Raw genomic sequence first — 18,065 nt, 5'->3', positions numbered from 1 at the left:
GTGTGGACCTAGTTTCTGCTTGTTTGTTACCCCCCTCCATCATGCTCCTTGAGAATCTGCACAAGTACCATAGCTGTCTAATTCCTATATATTTATTCCATTTTTATTCCGCAAAACAAAAATGGTTATAACTGTGCTAACATAACACCACAAAGGCAGAGCTAAAACAGGGTATAGAATTAATAATATTTTTATTTTTATATACCGCCATACCACAAACAGTTCTAAGCGGTTTACAAGGGAAGAGACTATATACAGACAGCGACATTACAGCAAACTTTTGAATTTACATTGGCTTGTTAAGTTTAGTCAGGTTTATCTGGAAGTGTATTGAAAGTACATCAGGTTGAGGTGGGGTCAGAGAAATTTGTCAAAGAGATAGGTTTTTATTGACTTTCTAAACGTTTGGTATGAGAGTGTATTTGAGATGAAGTTGGTTAAACATTTATTCCATTTGCCTGCTTGGAAAGATAGTGTTCTGTCGAGGTTTCTCTTGTAGGTGCAGCCCTTTAGGGATGGAAAAGCGAACAAGTAGGTACTGCGTGTATTAGTTGTGCCTGGGAATTCAAATTGGTGAGACAGATATGTTGGGGATGAACCTGTCATGGTTTTGAAGCAAAGGCAAGCAAACTTAAAAATGACCCTTGCTTCCATAGGCAGCCAGTGTAGTTTTCTGTAATATGGGCTTACATGGTCTGATTTCTTGAGGCCATAAATGAGACGGACTGCAGCATTTTGGACGACTCTCAGTCGTTTGATGGGTTTTTTGAGAGATCCCAAGTATATAATGTTGCAGTAGTCTAAGGTACTTAAGATCAGGGATGGAACCAGCAGTCCAAAGGCAAAGAAATCGAAGTATTGTTTAATGGTACAAAGTTTCCATAGAGTGAGAAAGCATTTTTTGACTTGAGTATTAGTGTGATCTTCAAATGTCAGGCTTTAGTCCAGGGTGATGCCAAGGATTTTGGTTGTGGGATTAATTGGTTAGTCTGATCCGTTTAGTCTCAAGGAGGTGTTCACAATCTTGTTATTGGGACTTGCCAAGAAAATCTTGGTTTGTTCAGGATTTAGTTTTAGTTTGGAGTGCATAGACCAATGTTCAACCTTGGTAAGGACAGATGAGATGAGCTGTTCTGTCTCTTGGGTCAATGAAGTTATGGGAATAAAGCACAGTTACTTACCGTAACAGGTGTTATCCAGGGACAGCAGGCAGATATTCTTGACTGATGGGTGACGGCACCGACGGAGCCCCGGTACGGACAATTTTAGAGTGATTGCACTCTAAGAACTTTTTAGAAAGTTCTAGCTCGGCCGCACCGCGCACGCGCGAGTGCCTTCCCGCCCGACAGAGGCGCGCGGTCCCTCAGTTAGTATAAGCCAGCTAAGAAGCCAACCCGGGGAGGTGGGTGGGACGCAAGAATATCTGCCTGCTGTCCCTGGATAACACCTGTTACGGTAAGTAACTGTGCTTTATCCCAGGACAAGCAGGCAGCATATTCTTGACTGATGGGTGACCTCTAAGCTAACAAAAAGAGGGATGGAGGGAAGGTTGGCCATTAAGAAAACAAATTTTGTAAAACAGATTGGCCGAAGTGACCATCTCTTCTGGAGAATGCATCCAGACAATAATGAGATGTAAAAGTGTGAACTGAGGACCAAGTAGCAGCTTTGCAGATTTCCTCAATAGGAGTGGAACGGAGGAAAGCTACAGATGCTGCCATTGCTCTGACTCTATGGGCCGTGACAGAACCTTCCAGTGTCAGTCCGGTCTGAGCATAACAGAATGAGATGCACGCTGCTAGCCAATTAGACAACGTACGTTTAGAAACAGGACGTCCCAATTTATTCGGATCAAAGGATAGAAAGAGTTGGAGAACTGATCTGTGGGGTTTCGTACGCTCCAGATAGTAAGCAAGAGCCCTTTTACAATCCAAAGTATGCAGAGCTTGTTCCCCAGAATGAGAATGAGGTTTTGGAAAGAAAACCGGTAGAACAATGGATTGGTTGAGATGAAATTCAGAAACAACCTTGGGGAGAAACTTTGGATGTGTACGCAGAACCACCTTGTCATGATGAAAGACCGTAAAAGGTGGATCTGCAACCAGTGCATGAAGCTCACTGACTCTCCTGGCAGAGGTAAGAGCAATAAGGAAAAGTACCTTCCAAGTGAGAAATTTGAAAGGAGAAGTAGCTAAAGGTTCAAATGGAGGCTTCATTAAAGCTGAAAGAACCACATTGAGATCCCAGATAACCGGAGGGGCTTTAAGAGGTGGTTTCACATTGAAAAGCCCACGCATGAACCTGGACACCAGGGGATGAGCTGAAAGAAGTTTTCCATGGACTGGCTCATGAAAAGCTGCAATGGCACTGAGGTGGACCCTGATGGAAGAGGACTTCAGGCCAGAATCAGACAAAGAAAGAAGATAATCCAACAACGTCTCCACCGCTAAGGAAGTGGGATCAAGATGATGAAGAAGACACCAGGAAGAAAACCTCGTCCACTTTTGATGGTAACATTGTAGAGTGGCTGGTTTCCTGGAGGCATCCAGAATGGAACGAACGGGCTGAGATAAAAGAGTATCAGTCGAGTTCAGCCCGAGAGATACCAAGCCATCAGGTGTAGAGACTGGAGGTTGGGATGCAGAAGGGTTCCCTGCTGTTGCGTAAGCAGAGAAGGAAACAGAGGAAGAAGAAAAGGTTCCCTGGAACTGAGTTGAAGTAGAAGGGAGAACCAATGTTGCCTGGGCCACCTCGGAGCAATCAGAATCATGGTGGCTCGTTCCCTCTTGAGCTTGAACAAGGTTCTCAACATGAGAGGCAGAGGAGGGAAGGCGTACAGGAACTGATTCGACCAGTTGAGGAGAAAAGCATCTGCTGTTAGACGGTGTGGAGAGTAAAGTCTGGAGCAGAACAGGGGCAGCTGATGATTGTGAGGAGCTGCAAAGAGGTCTATCTGAGGAGTGCCCCATTGATCGAAGATAGACTGTAGAGTTACAGGATCGAGTGTCCACTCGTGAGGTTGGAGAATTCTGCTGAGTTTGTCCGCTAAGGAATTCTGTTTCCCCTGAATGTATATAGCTTTCAGGAAGAGATGGTGATCTATGGCCCAAGTCCATATCTTCTGGGCTTCCTGGCATAAAAGGCGAGAGCCTGTCCCACCCTGTTTGTTGATGTAGTACATCGCAACTTGATTGTCTGTGCACAACAGAAGGACCTGAGGAAAGAGAAGGTGTTGGAAGGCCTTGAGGGCGTAAAACATCGCTCTGAGTTCCAGGAAATTGATTTGATGTTTCCTCTCCTGGGCTGACCAAAGACCTTGAGTCTGGAACTCATTCAAGTGAGCTCCCCATGCATACAGAGAGGCGTCGGTGGTGATGACTAGTTGATGAGGAGGCTGATGGAACAGAAGACCTCTGGATAGATTTGAGGATACCAACCACCATTGCAGAGACTGACGAAGAGATGATGTCACAGATATGTGTCGTGAGCAAGGGTCCGACGCTTGGGACCACTGGGTCGCAAGGGTCCATTGAGGAGTGCGCAGGTGAAGACGGGCATGAGGTGTGACATGAACTGTGGATGCCATGTGTCCCAAGAGCACCATCATTTGCCTTGCTGAGATGGACGGCAGAGGAAGTACCTGGTGACATAGAGACTGAAGGGTCTGAAGACGATTGGATGGCAGGAAAGCTCTCATGAGGAGTGTATCTAGGATCGCTCCAATGAATTGAAGTCTCTGAGTGGGAATGATATGGGATTTGGGTAGATTGATCTCGAATCCCAGAAGTTGTAGAAACTGGATGGTTTGGTTGGTGGCCAGAAGGACCGCTTGGGCAGAAGTGTCTTTGATCAACCAATCGTCCAGGTAAGGAAATACATGCAGGTGGTGAGAGCGTAGAAAAGCCGCCACCACAATGAGACATTTGGTGAATACCCTTGGAGATGAGGCAAGACCGAAGGGCAGCACCTTGTACTGGTAATGACAATGATTGATCATGAACCGGAGATATGGTCTTGAGGTTACATTGATCGGTATGTGAGTGTAAGCCTCTTTGAGATCGAGGGAGCATAGCCAGTCGTTTTGATTTAGAAGGGGATAAAGGATGGCTAAAGAAAGCATCTTGAATTTTTCTTTTACCAGATGAATGTTGAGATCGCGAAGATCCAGGATGGGTCTGAGATCTCCTGTCTTTTTGGGAACTAGAAAGTAGCGGGAGTAGAATCCCTGCCCCTTTTGATCTAGAGGAACTTCCTCTATAGCGTTCAGAAGGAGGAGGGATTGGACCTCCTGAATAAGGAGGGCTGATTGAGGACTGTTCAAAGCAGACTCTTTTGGCAGGCTTTGAGGTGGGAGAGTCTGAAAGTTGAGAGAGTAGCCGTGGCGGATGATGTTGAGGACCCATTGGTCCGAAGTGATTACTTCCCACCGGCTGAGGAACAGAGAAAGTCGACCTCCTATTGGTTGAGGCAGGAGAGCAGGAATAGGGATACTGGCTATACTGCGGAGAATGAAGTCAAAAGGGCTGTGACTTTTGCTGAGGAGGTTGTTTTACAGCTTGTTGCTGTTGCTGTTGTCTGGGAGGCTGACGTTGCTGTTGCCTCTGACGCCTAGGTTGTTGAGCAGTGGTAGGCAATGGACGGGCTGTGAAACGGCGTTGATAGGCCGATTGCTGCCTGTATGGTCTTGGCGGAGGAGGCTTCTTTTTATTCTTGAGCAGGGTATCCCAGCGCGTCTCATGAGCAGAGAGCTTTTGTGTGGTTGAGTCCATGGAATCCCCAAAGAGCTCATCCCCTAGACATGGGGCATTGGCTAACCGATCTTGATGGTTAACATCAAGCTCGGATACCCGAAGCCAGGCCAAACGACGCATAGCTACTGACATTGCTGTCGCTCTGGATGTAAGTTCAAAAGTGTCATATATGGATCTCACCATAAACTTACGCAATTGGAGAAGAGACGACAAGCATGTGTGAAAAGCGGAATGCTTTCGTGAAGGAAGATATTTCTCGAAAGAAGCCATGGTGGTAAGGAGATGCTTTAAATAAAAAGAAAAATGAAAAGCATAATTACTAGCCCTATTAGCTAACATAGCATTTTGGTAGAGCCTCTTACCAAATTTATCCATGGCCCTTCCTTCTCTGCCAGGAGGGACAGATGCATATACACTGGCTCCTGAAGTCTTTTTAAGGGTGGATTCGACAAATAAGGATTCATGTGGTAGTTGAGGTTTGTCGAACCCAGGAATGGGAATTACCTTATATAGAGAATCCAGTTTACGTGGGGCCCCTGGGACAGTTAAAGGAGTCTCTAAATTCTTATAGAAAGTTTCCCTCAGGATGTCATGAAGGGGAAGTTTCAAAAATTCCTTTGGAGGCTGATCAAAATCAAGGGCATCCAAAAAAGCTTTAGACTTTTTGGATTCAGCCTCCAAAGGAATGGACAAGGACTCACACATCTCTTTCAAAAAACTAGAGAAAGAGGAAGTGGCCTGTTTGGAGGATGGGTCAGGGACAGCCGAATCCTCCTCCTCTGAGGAACATTCTCCTTCAGAAAGAAAGGGTTCCTCTGAGTCTCCCCACAGATCAGGGTCCCTTACATGGGAAGAATGGTCCCGAGACTCAGGTGTCGACGTTTGCATGTGTCGGGTTTTGCGCATCGACTTACCCGACCTCATCGATACCGTGTCCGGAGAAGTTATCGGACGCACCGGTGCCGAAGTCTGCACCGATTGATGGTGAGCTCTCGGCTCCGGTGCAAGGACTGGCATCGATACCGATGAGGTTAGGTGAAGCGGTACCGAAACAGTGGAAGTGGATAATACGGGTTCCACAATCGGTACCGATACAGGTTGTTCAACAACCGGTACCGATGGCTCGGTGCGAACTGGCACCGGAAGGTTCGGTGTCATGATAGCAGGAAGGAGTCGTTCTAATTGCTCCTTCAGCTGCACCTGAAGGATGGCCGTAATGCGGTCATCGAGGGATGGCACCGGTACCGCTTTTTTCTTCTGCGGTACCTGCGGTGCCGCTCGACGCCCCGGAGATGAGGAGCCCGATGTCGAGGGACTCACCTCTATAGGGGCGGAGCGCTTCCGCTGGCGTCGAACCGGCGGCAGGATTGGGCTCACTGCACTCGAGGCCGGAAGACGTTCCAGCGGGGAAGGCTTCTTAGCCGGCTTACCTGACTGTTGAGATGCCGGTGTGGAATCACGCGGCGTCGAAGACGAGGGTGCCGACTGAATCGGTGCCGAAGCCGGAGTCGAAGGAACGGGGTCGGACATCTCGGCACCGAACAACAATTGCTGTTGAATTAAGCGATTTTTTAAAGTTCGTTTTTTCAAAGTAGCACAGCGGGTGCAAGAAGAGGCCTGATGCTCAGGACCCAAACACTGTAAACACCAGTTGTGTGGGTCCGTGAGAGATATAGGCCTAGCACACCGCTGGCACTTTTTAAAACCCGGTTGAGGGGGCATGAAAGGAAAAACGGCTTCCGCCAAATCGAAGGCCGAGGCTTCGATGGTGGCAGAAGGCCCCGCCGGGGAAAACCGAAAATTGAAGAAAAAAATGAAAGATTTTTTTTTTTTTTTTTAACAAAATAAAAGAAAGAAAAAAGGCAAATTAAGCCAAACGTTTACGCGAGCGGGAAGGCAAGTTAGGAAAAAATTTCAACAGCCGTTGAAAACGCGTCTTCTTAGCTCCGCGGAAACTAAGAAACTGAGGGACCGCGCGCCTCTGTCGGGCGGGAAGGCACTCGCGCGTGCGCGGTGCGGCCGAGCTAGAACTTTCTAAAAAGTTCTTAGAGTGCAATCACTCTAAAATTGTCCGTACCGGGGCTCCGTCGGTGCCGTCACCCATCAGTCAAGAATATGCTGCCTGCTTGTCCTGGGATAATAATTGTTATATCATCCACGTATACATACAATTTCATGTATTACATACGAATTATAAGATAAAACAGGGTTTAAACCATAACTACTTGGCATTTTTATAATGGTGGAAAATATGTATCATTATGTAATGAATAAATAAATACCGTAGGGGAAGAAAGGGAGGAAAGAAGAAAATAATTGCTATGGTTATTAAGATATGACTAGATCAGTGTCTGGCAAACTTTGTCGAGCTGCGGCACACTAAATCTGGATAACCTGGAAAAAACACTTGAAGCAGTGGAAAAATGGATGATAGAGCACAAACTGAAGCTCAACCCAGACAAAACAAAATTTCTATTGCTTGAAAAGGACAAAACCCCTTCTATAACCGAACTAAAAATAAAAGCCACCAAATATCCCATACAGCCTGTTCTCAAACTCCTAGGAGTAACAGTAGATAGATGCTGCACTCTTCAGGTGCAAATCAACAAAACCACACAAAAAGCATTCTTTACCATGCACAACCTACGCAAAATTAGAAAATTCTTCGACAAAGAACAATACAATCTCATAGTCCAATCCCTAGTCCTAAGTCTAATGGACTATTGCAATATCCTCTACCTTCCTTGCCCCACCTACTTAATAAAACAACTACAGACCGTGCAGAATACAGCCCTCAGACTGATCTATTCTCTTGGAAAATTTGACCACAACACCAACGTCTAACTAGATTCACACTGGCTTCCTATACAAGCCCGCCTTATACAATTCAAACTATACTGCCTATTATTCAAAACATTAAATGGAACAGCACCCACCCACCTCAACAACCGCCTAAACAGGAACCTCTCATCCAGACAAAGGAGAACCCAGTCCCCTTTCTCCTACTCCCTTTTCAAAGGAACTAAGCACAAAAAGATGTATGACAACCTACTAGCAACACATGCAGCAAAATTGGACCCTTCCATCACCAACCTGCTGACAGCAACAACAGACCTCAAAAGCTTTCCGAAAAGAAATCAAAACCCTATTATTCAAAAAATTCATCCAGATGTCCTACTCTCCCTCTTCCTACCTGTAATATTCCTCTATGACTCAACAATATAACCAGCATTCTCTCTGCAACCTTCTCGTATACTTCCAGCTCCTTCTGACGCTCCCCTCATTTTCCCACTTTGTAACCGCTCCTCAAAATTGAATTAGTCACCAACGCCTTTAATTGTAATCCTCATCCTGGAAATGTCCAGTTATCTTTTGATGTAATCCGCTTAGAACTGCAAGGTACAGGCGGAATAGAAGTCAGTAATGTAATGTAAATGTAGTGGCCGCAGCTTGAGCATTCGGAAGTGTGCAGACGTCGACACGATGTCATGTGCATGTGTGATGTCATCACGTCGATATCCGTACATGCGCGAAGGCCCACCAGATGGGCCCTGAGAGTGCAGGGAAGATGCGCGGAGAGAAGGAGAGGCGCTGGCACCAGCTGATTGCCTACAGGATGCGACTCTTGCCGAGAGAGGCACATCCTGTAAGCAGTCAGCCGGTGCCTCTCCAACTCCCCAACGTCTTGCAGCACACCTGAAATATTAGGAGATACACTAGTGTGCTGCGGCACAGAGTTTGCAATACACTGGACTAGATAAAGTAAGGAAAAGGAATAGCAAGATACTATGCCCAATGTACAAATAATTTGTAGATACAACTCACCAAGACACATTTTCTTAGTTGATTATTTACTTACATTTATATATATATATTGTTTGCCTATATCCAATATTTTTGAATTACAATTTTGGCCCAAATTTATTCAGAGCAAACAATTTAACCAGTTAGAAATTTCAGTTTTTCTAATATACAAAATGTTTTGCTTCAAGAACAGAAGACTGGTGGCATTCCTAGTGAGAGTGTCAAACACCTACCACCTTGAATAGCCGGTGGTAGGTACTTAGCAAACATACTGAATAATTTCACTTCAGACACCAGAGATTACTTTTCCAGCCATGACAGTGGAGACGCTTCTGTGATTAATGGAGCATTTTCTAGTTAGTTCGAAGCATGTGACAGCCTCCAGACAACGTCTCTCCATGTGGTCCAAAAATATTATGTTAATGTCTATCAGTGGCTCCACACAACTTTTTTGTCATTTTATTATTACAGAAGTAAGCTTTGTTTTGCACAATAAAAACATTGTAAGACATTACCTTTGGATTTCGAAGGAAAAGGGCTTTAAGGATCAGCGAGTGCACATCTCCAGTGGGTGGGTAATGCATGAGAAGTCCCAAACAGGTCTGATAATTGCTTGATATCACTGAAAGAAACAAATGTAAAAAAATATATATATTGCCGTTTTTTAAAACAGTTTTAATTGGACATGTTCATAATCTGACAATAAAATAATAAAGCAATACATTTTCACAGTTTCAGATGCTAAAATTTGTTACATTTGTCTAAAGAAAAAAGGAAAATGGGTCTGATTCTATAAATGATGCCTAAATTGGCTGGCGCCTAAAAAAATGATATTGGCCACATATCAATCACACTTAGGTGCCATTTACAAAATCACAGCTACTGGTGCCTATATAAAAACTTAGGTGCCTGAAATATAGGCAAAGGTTTTAAAGGCTTACATTTCAGGTGCCTGTTTTTGGCACCTAAGTCACCTCTGACCATAGAAACACTCACTTAGGTGTTAGGCGCCACTAAGTGCCATGTAATAGGCACCTATCTTTTATAGAATCAAATAGACACCCATCGCACAATTTTTTAAAAACAATTATTGAGGCTATTAAGGGCATTTTACCAATTAAATTAGGCACCCATTATACTGTAGAATCAGCCCTAATGTTTCTAAGGGAAGATTAGGTTCTTACCTTGATAATCTTCTTTCTAGTAGAAAGGCATATGAGTCTTGAACCAGTGGGTTATTCACCTCTAATCGCGAGTTGTGCAGAAGGCATCAACTACATTTTTTGGCTCTGCTTCCTGTATCACTGGGCTGTGCTGTAGCTCTTCAGTTCATACCAAAGCAGTTGACAACCACTATAAGAGGAGAAATGAAATGTAGGGGCACAGGGAACTCCCCGACAAAGCCAAATCTGCTCTCCTCTTAAACAATTACAATTAAAGAAACCAATGCCAATAGGAACATAACATAAAACAAGGTGGAACTAAACAAACCACCTACCTGAGTGCAACCAGCACTAACACTTATGCAGCTCTCACAGTCTCTCATTTGTCTTTTGCAATACAGAGTTCTCTCATCACTCTTCAGACCTGTTGGACAAGAGAAAGTCCAACATCTGGAAATACATACATGTCTGAAATAGTAAGCAGGCTAAATAAAATCCGAAAGGGCAGGCCTTCAAGACTCATATGCCTTTCTACTAGAAAGATTATTGAGGTAAGAACCTAGTGCAAAGGCATATGAGTCTTGAACCAGTGGGGTGTACCAAGGAAGTCCCCTGAGACTAGGGCAAGGCAGATGAGCCATAACAGACCAGCACTGAAGACCAAAAACCAACATCCAGTCGACGCCTCATCTTTCCTGTAAAATTTCGTGAAAGCATGGAAGGTAGATCATGTAGCCACCCAACAAATCTTCTCAGGTGGAACTGGCCGGGACACTGCCCATAAAGAAGACATACTTCTCATAGAGTGTGCTCTCAAAGAAATCAGTTGTTGCTTATCAAACCCAATATATTCTAAAGAAATAGCCATGTAAATCCATCTTGAAACAGAAACCTTAGAAGCCAGCTTCCACTGACAGCTAGGACTCATTAGAACAAAGAAATGAAAATCATTTGTCAACTCAAGATAACAGAGAAGAACTCTCCTACCATCCAGCAATGCCAAAACTTTGTCCATTTTCTTCAAATCCATGGTATGGAATTCAGGTAACTGGGCTTCCTTTTTTACATGGAAAGCCAAAGCCACCTTAGGCAAAAGAGAAGGTTATCATGCGCAGTGAAACCCCAACCTCCATAAATCTAAGGAAAAACTCTGCACAACAGAGCCTGCAGCTCTGAGATTCTTCTTGCTAAAGCAATAGCTTCTAGGAAAACCATCTATGACAGGGTGAGGTTCCTGTCACGGGCCAGCAGAGTGCGCCTGAGCAGTGGTGTGTGGAGCTCATTTGCATAGAGATCTTGCAAAGACAGCTGGAGCTGTCCACTTACCCTGAGTGAAGTGGGGTGCTGAAAAGGACAGTTCCAGAGCAGAGAGCTGAGAAAAGCAAGAGCTCCTTCAGGAGCCAGGTGACCTTCAAGGGGAGGAATGTTGGCTTTGGCTTAATTCTTGCTAAGCTTGATAGAAAGGCCTGCCCGGTACAGCTTGGAGTACAAAAGGGGCTCAAGCTTGATGACTGGCAGAGGGTCTGGTGGAGTGTGAAGAGTGAGCGACTGGGAAAGTCCTCATGGAGAGTGGCTAAGGGACTGGAAGGAGTCCTCAGGATTGACCTGGAGAGTCAGTGACTGGGAGATTCCTCACTGAGTGGTTGGGAAGGATCTAGAAGAAGGTGTAGCTGGAGGGCCCGGTAGAGCTTGGCGTCAGGGGGTAGGGGCATGGGGAGGGTGGTCTCAAGGTCAGGCTTGACTACCAGCAGAGGGACTGGTGAAGAGTGTCCAAGATCTATGGGACCTCTGCGCAGGTGCATTAGGCCTGCTTACCATAGTCTGCAAGGCCAATCTGTAGCCACCAAAATGATGTGGCCAGGATGAGATGCGATCTTCCGAATGACCCAGCTGATCATTGGTCAAGGAGGAAACACATACTTTTTATTTTTATTTTGAAAATAAGTTTTCAAAATCAGTGTTTTAAGAACATAAGAACATAAGAAGTTGCCCCCGCTGAGTCAGACCAGAGGTCCATCTTGCTCAGCGGTCCGCTCCCATCACTCCCAGGTCTCTTTCAAGGTCGCTCACCCCTAGCGCTGATCCCCCCATTTTGTAAGTGAACATCGTTTTTTTTTTTCCATATATGCATGACCTTGCATTTCCCTATGTTGAAACTCATTTGCCACTTTTTGGCCCATTTTTCCAGTGTTGTCAGATCTTTTTGGAGATCTTCACAGTCCTCCATGTTATTGACCTTGCAAAATAGTTTGGTGTCATCCGCAAATTTAATAACCTCACATTTTGTTCCTGCCTCCAGGTCGTTAATGAATATATTGAATAGGAGCGGTCCCAGCAACGACCCCTGTGGAACTCCGCTCGTGACCCATTGCCAGTCTGAGTAATGTCCCTTTACTCCAACCCTCCGTTTCCTGTCCGCAAGCCAGTTTTTGATCCATTGGTGGACTTCCCCTTGCACCCCATGGTTCCATAGCTTCCTTAGTAGTCTTCCATGTGGCACCTTGTCGAAAGCTTTTTGGAAGTCAAAGTAAATGATATCTATGGATTCCCCTTTATCCACCTGGCTGGTTACCCCCTCAAAGAAGTATAATAAGTTCGTGAGGCATGACCTGCCCTTGCAGAAGCCATGCTGGCTCGACTTTAGCTGCCCATAGTTGTCGATGTGTTCACAGATGCTGTCCTTAATCAGCGCTTCCATCATCTTTCCCGGGACTGAGGTCAAGCTCACCGGCCTGTAGTTTCCTGGGTCTCTCCTTGAGCCTTTCTTGAAGATGGGCGTGACATTTGCTATTTTCCAGTCTTCCGGAATCTCTCCAGTTTTTAGGGATAGGTTGCATATTTGTCGAAGTGGCTCAGCTATTTCGTTCCTTAGTTCCTTGAGTACACTTGGGTGAATGCCATCCGGACCTGGCGATTTGTCGCTCTTTAGCCTGTCTATCTGCCTGAGGACATCCACCTTGCTCACCTCTAGCTGGACCAGATTTTCATCCTGCTCTCCTTTTACGATCTCTTCGGGCTCCGGAATGTTGGTTGTGTCCTCCCTCATGAAAACTGACGTGAAGAACTTATTTAGCCTGTCAGCTATCTCCTTTTCCTCTTTTACCACTCCCTTTCTGTCCCCATCATCCAAGGGTCCCACTTCCTCCCTTGCTGGTTGCTTCCCCTTAACGTACCTGAAGAATGATTTGAAGTTTGTTGCTTCCCCTGCCAGTCTCTCTTCATATTCTTTTTTTGCTTTCCTAACCACTCGATGACACTCCTTTTGGTGTTTTTTATGTTCCTTTTGGTTCTCCTCTGTTTTGTCCTTTTTCCATTTTTTGAATGATGCTTTCTTGTCACTTATCGCCTTTTTCACTGCATTTGTTATCCACACTGGGTTTTTTGTTCTATTTTTTTTCACCCTTTCCTGTACTTGGGGATGCACAGGTTCTGTGCTTCGTGCACTGTGCCCTTGAGTATGGTCAAGGCATTTTCTACGGACTCCATCTTCCTTGCACTGTCGTTGAGTTTCTTTCCCACCATTTTCCTCATGGCATCATAATTCCCTTTTTTGAAGTTAAGTGTAGTCGTTGTACTTCTTTTCACCTTTGATGATCCCTTCTGCTTCTCTCCTCAGCCCTCTCCTCCTCTGCCTGCCCCGATCTCAGAACAAGCTGAAAGCAAGCTGATCTGCGATCCTTAGCCCCTCCCCTTTTAAGGGGGAGCTCTGGGTCTGCTGCCGGTGATGTCAGGGGGTGGGCGGAGCTAACTCTCACCTCAGCCCCTCACCCTCTGGCTCTCTCCTGCTCCTTCCCTTCTGCCTCCACGTGTCTCCTCTGTCCTGCCTTCTGCTTCTCTCCTCAGCCCTCTCCTCCTCTGCCTGTCCCGATCTCAGAACAAGCTGAAAGCAAGCTGATCTGCGATCCTTAGCCCCTTCCCTTTTAAGGGGGAGCTCCGGGTCTGCTGCCGGTGATGTCAGGAGGTGGGCGGAGCTAACTCTCGCTTCAGCCCCTCACCCTCTGGCTCTCTCCTGCTCCTTCCCTTCTGCCTCCACGTGTCTCCTCTGTCCTGCCTTCTGCTTCTCTCCTCAGCCCTCTCCTCCTCTGCCTGCCCCGATCTCAGAACAAGCTGAAAGCAAGCTGATCTGCGATCCTTAGCCCCTCCCCTTTTTTTGTCAGATTTATTTAAACATTTCACTAGTAAGGTTGCTCTAGTCAAAATAGTATCTCGCGAATCTTCTAAAAAAATGATAAGATCAAATTCTGTGGGAACAAGTTCTTCTGTATCTTGTTCAGAGGTAATTTTTTTCTTTTGTGGAACATAGTAACATGTCGATATAGGCAATAAATGTGCGTTAGCCAAACCATGGATTTCCTTGAATTATTTCCTAAGGAGAATTTTAGGTGATAATAGATGAGTCCTTGGAAAGTTAACTAGACACAAATTTTTGACTCTCAAAAAATTTTCAAACATTTCAAATTTAGAATGCACTACATGGGAATCAGCCCAACCAAGAAGAGAATGACATGGATATGGTTCAATCAATGATCTGAAACAATATCAAAAAACATAGAATTTCATTTTTCTCATGAAGTGATTCAAAAGCTGGAAAACAATGATGCAAATGTTAAAATTTTAGACAGATATATTGCAGCAATTGAATCACAGATATTATCCTTACAAAGAAAGTGAACAGAATGTTGGGTATCATTAAAAAGGGTATCACGACCAGGATGAAGGAAGTCATTATGCCACTGTATCGTGCAATGGTGCGCCCACATCTGGAGTACTGTGTCCAGTACTAGTCGCCGTACCTCAAGATGGACATGGCAGTACTTGAGGGAGTTCAGAGAAGAGCGACTAAACTGATAAAAGATATGGAAAACTTTTCATACGCTGACAGGTTGGAAATACTGGGGCTATTCTTCCTGGAAAAGCGGAGACTTAGAGGAGACATGATAGAAACCTTCAAAATCCTGAAGGGCATAGAGAAGGTAGACAGGGACAGATTCTTCAGACTGTGGGGAACCACAAGTACAAGGGGGCACTCGGAGAAATTGAAAGGGGATAGGTTTAGAACAAACGCTAGGAAGTTCTTTTTTACCCAGAGGGTGGTGGACACATGGAACGTGCTTCCGGAGGTTGTGATAGGCCAGAGCATGCTACAGGGGTTCAAGGAAGGTTTAGATAGATTCCTAAAGGATAAGGGGATTGAGGGGTACAGATAGAAGTAGAGGTAGGTTATAGGAATAGTCAGGGACTACTTCACAGGTCATAGGTCTGATAGGCTGCCGCGGGAGCGGACCGCTGGGCGCGATGGACCTCTGGTCTGACCCAGTGGAGGCAACTTCTTATGTTCTTAAACATTTTCTACATCAGCAGAAAAGTTGTGTTTTAAAAACAAAAAAAAAAAATTGTGTTTTAAAAACACAATTTTTTTAAAAAAAAGTTTAAAAATTGATGTCTAGTCTTTGTAGACTGTCTCACCAGAATCACCCAACTATCTAATCTCGGTTTATATTCAAGTCAACCTTTTTTCCTCCTTTTTTGGGGGAAGCAGTGGTGTAGTAAGGGGGAGGGGGCAGACTGCCCCTGGCGCCGTCTTGGTGAGGGCACCAACTCCTCTCTGCCCCCATGCTCCTTCCCACTCCTCCCCTGCCATATGTGCACTTTCATTTCCTTCCCACCGTACCTCTAGCTTTTTGCTGGAGTGAGCAGCATCTCCAACTTGCTGCCTGCGCTACCTCTGATGTCACTTCCGCCAGCAACAAGTTGGAGATGCTGTTCATGCCGGGGGAAGTTAAAGAGGTACTGGGGGGAAGGGCATCTCCCACCCTCACTACACCACTGTGGTAAGAGGGTCACCTCAGTTTATATTCAGATTGGTCTATATTCGAGTATACTGTATACAGTACTTCATTTCTTTTTTTACCATCTAAATCTAAACAAGCCATCTGCAATGGTTGTCAAAGCACAGCCTATTAATGATGCTTATTTAGTATGCCAAACAGAATGCCTCCAACCATACTAATTGTAAGTATTATATAAAATAATAAAACTTACATTTCCTGAAAAATTTAGTAGTGGGTGACAAATCTTTTCTATCAAGTTCGAATTTGAAGTTGGGAAAGTTAACATAAGAGATTGGTTTCACAACTATTCGGCATGCCTACAAATATTTCCTTTCTTTCTTGTAAGTAAACCTCATTGAATGCTTCTTTTTCTTTGAGAGGATTATAGGGAATAGGTAGAGGACTGAGCAAAATGAATAATTATAATCGGTGTAAGAAACCACTTTATCATCTTCATTTCTGTTGCTGATCCGACAGCTTGTAATTTCATACATCTGCTTTCATTTGTAAAGCACTCACTTATCCTACTCATTCTTCTATCTGCTCTGCCTTTTCTTTTTCAAGCCTGTTTGTTTTCCATGTTCATTTACCTGTTTTTATTATACAAGCAACCAAGATGACATAATGAATACAGTACAACAGTCAGTCAAGAGTTTTCATTCATAGAAAAGTCATGGGATTTGCTGAAATTAGGGTGACAGTTTAACATATTTTAAGAAGCTAAACTAAACTGGAAGTTTCTGTACTAAAATTTTCCAAGTAGTTATAAAATTTATCACCCACTTCTACGGAATTAAAAAAGGTACAGAGAAGGGCGATGAAAATGAGAAACGGTTTGGGACAACTTCTCTATGAGGAGAGGCTAAAGTGGCTACTGCTCTTCAGTTTGGAGAAGAGACGGCTCAGGGGTGATATGATAGAGATCTATAAAATACTGAGTGGAGTGGAAAGTATAGATGTGACTCGTTTGTTCACTCTTTCCAAAAATACTAGGACTAGGGGGCATGCGATGAAGCTACTAATTGTAGATTTAAAACAAACTGGAGAAAGTATTTATTCACACAATGTGAAATTAAACTCTGGAATTCATTGCCAGAGAATGTGGTGAAATCAGTTAGCCTAGCTGGGTTTAAAAAAGGCTTGGATAATTTTCTAAAAGAGAAGTCCATAGACCATTATTGAGATGGCTTGGGGAAATCCACTGCTTATTCCTAGGATAAGCAGCATAACATCTGTTTTACTACTTGGGATCTAGCTAGGTACTTGGAACCAGGGTTGGCTACTTTTGGAAACAGGATACTAGGCTTGATGGACCTTCGGTCTGTCCCAGTATGGTAATTCTTATGTTCTTAACGGCAGCATAAATAGTGATCTCCTAGCATCCCCAAAGAGCACTATCATAAATTAACCCACAACAATAAACAAAACCCCTTTTATCGCTGCCCACAATAAAACAACAAACCAATCCTGCAATAGTCTTCATAAAAACAAAAACCTCAAAAGTACAGTCATGTAAAAGAGTCAGGGATTCTCCCTCAGTAATGATGTCATTATATCACTGGGCAGCAGAGGGCGCTGACTCAGTGGTACGGAAACTACAGCTCTCAGGATACACTAGACCAGTGTTTTTCAACTGCCAGTCCGCGGACCGGTTCTGATTTGTAGACATTTCCTGCCGGTCCACAGGGCCGGCATGTGCATCAGGGCCGAGACAGTGTTCTTCAGCCACCAGTCTGCAGTGTGATCGATGTGGCATTGTCTTTGGGCCGGCTCCCTCTTCCTCACTGTTGCAGTGCAAAAAAGCCGCGGGCAGCAGCTCCTACGCGTGTCCTACGCCTAAACCAGAAGCTTTCTCTCTGATGTCGCAACGTTAGAGGGAAGGCTTCCAGATGAGGTGTGGGACGTGCGAGGAACCGCTGCCCGAGGCTTTGTGCACTACGGCAGTGAGGAAGAGGGAGCTGGCCAGAAGATAACACTAGGGGTGGCATAAAATGGCCAGGTGGGAGCAGGCCAGAAGGTAAAGCACAGCATGGAGGGAGGGAGACAACAAAGATAGGGGGAATGATTTTATTTTTAAATTTAGGGCTCCTTTTACTAAGGTGCGCGCTAACCAAAAACTGCTAACGCAAGCTCTATGGAGGCGTTAGCATTTAGCGCGTGCAGTATTGTAGCACGCGCTAAAACTGCTAGCGCACCTTAGTAAAAGGAGCCCTTAGTGATTGAATTGTGTCAATTTTGAGAATTTACATTTGCTGTCTGTATTTTGCACCATTCAAGAAGAAGTGCATTTGTTTCTTTTTCTCTGGGGTTGTACTGCATGCAGAGTCTTGCATCTTAGGGTTTGTTTGCATATATTAGTACTTTTAGTTTTTGGTCCCGTATTTGCACGGGTTATCTGTTTTCTGGTACAAATGAATGTTGAGAAGCATATAGTGTGTTTTGGGTAGTTTAATTTTGTGGTTAACCATTATGTGTTGTTAGTAATAATAATAATTTTATTCTTATATACCGCCAAA

The 18,065-nt window shown here is 44.6% G+C and overlaps 1 protein-coding gene across 20 annotated transcripts in view; it reads right to left on the bottom strand.

Moving 5' to 3' along the window:
* TBC1D5 (TBC1 domain family member 5) overlaps positions 1-18,065 on the bottom strand; it is a 759,729-nt gene that overhangs the window by 150,539 nt on the left and 591,125 nt on the right. For all 20 annotated transcript variants that reach the window (XM_033930686.1, XM_033930692.1, XM_033930693.1 and 17 more), the window contains one exon: positions 9,071-9,177. In XM_033930686.1, coding sequence (XP_033786577.1) covers positions 9,071-9,177 — 107 coding nt within the window. The remainder of the gene's footprint in view (positions 1-9,070; positions 9,178-18,065) is intronic.

The sequence above is a fragment of the Geotrypetes seraphini genome, chromosome 2 (genome assembly GCF_902459505.1).
Source record: "Geotrypetes seraphini chromosome 2, aGeoSer1.1, whole genome shotgun sequence".
NCBI lineage: Eukaryota > Metazoa > Chordata > Amphibia > Gymnophiona > Dermophiidae > Geotrypetes > Geotrypetes seraphini.
This window is presented reverse-complemented; position numbering and strand designations above follow the sequence as displayed.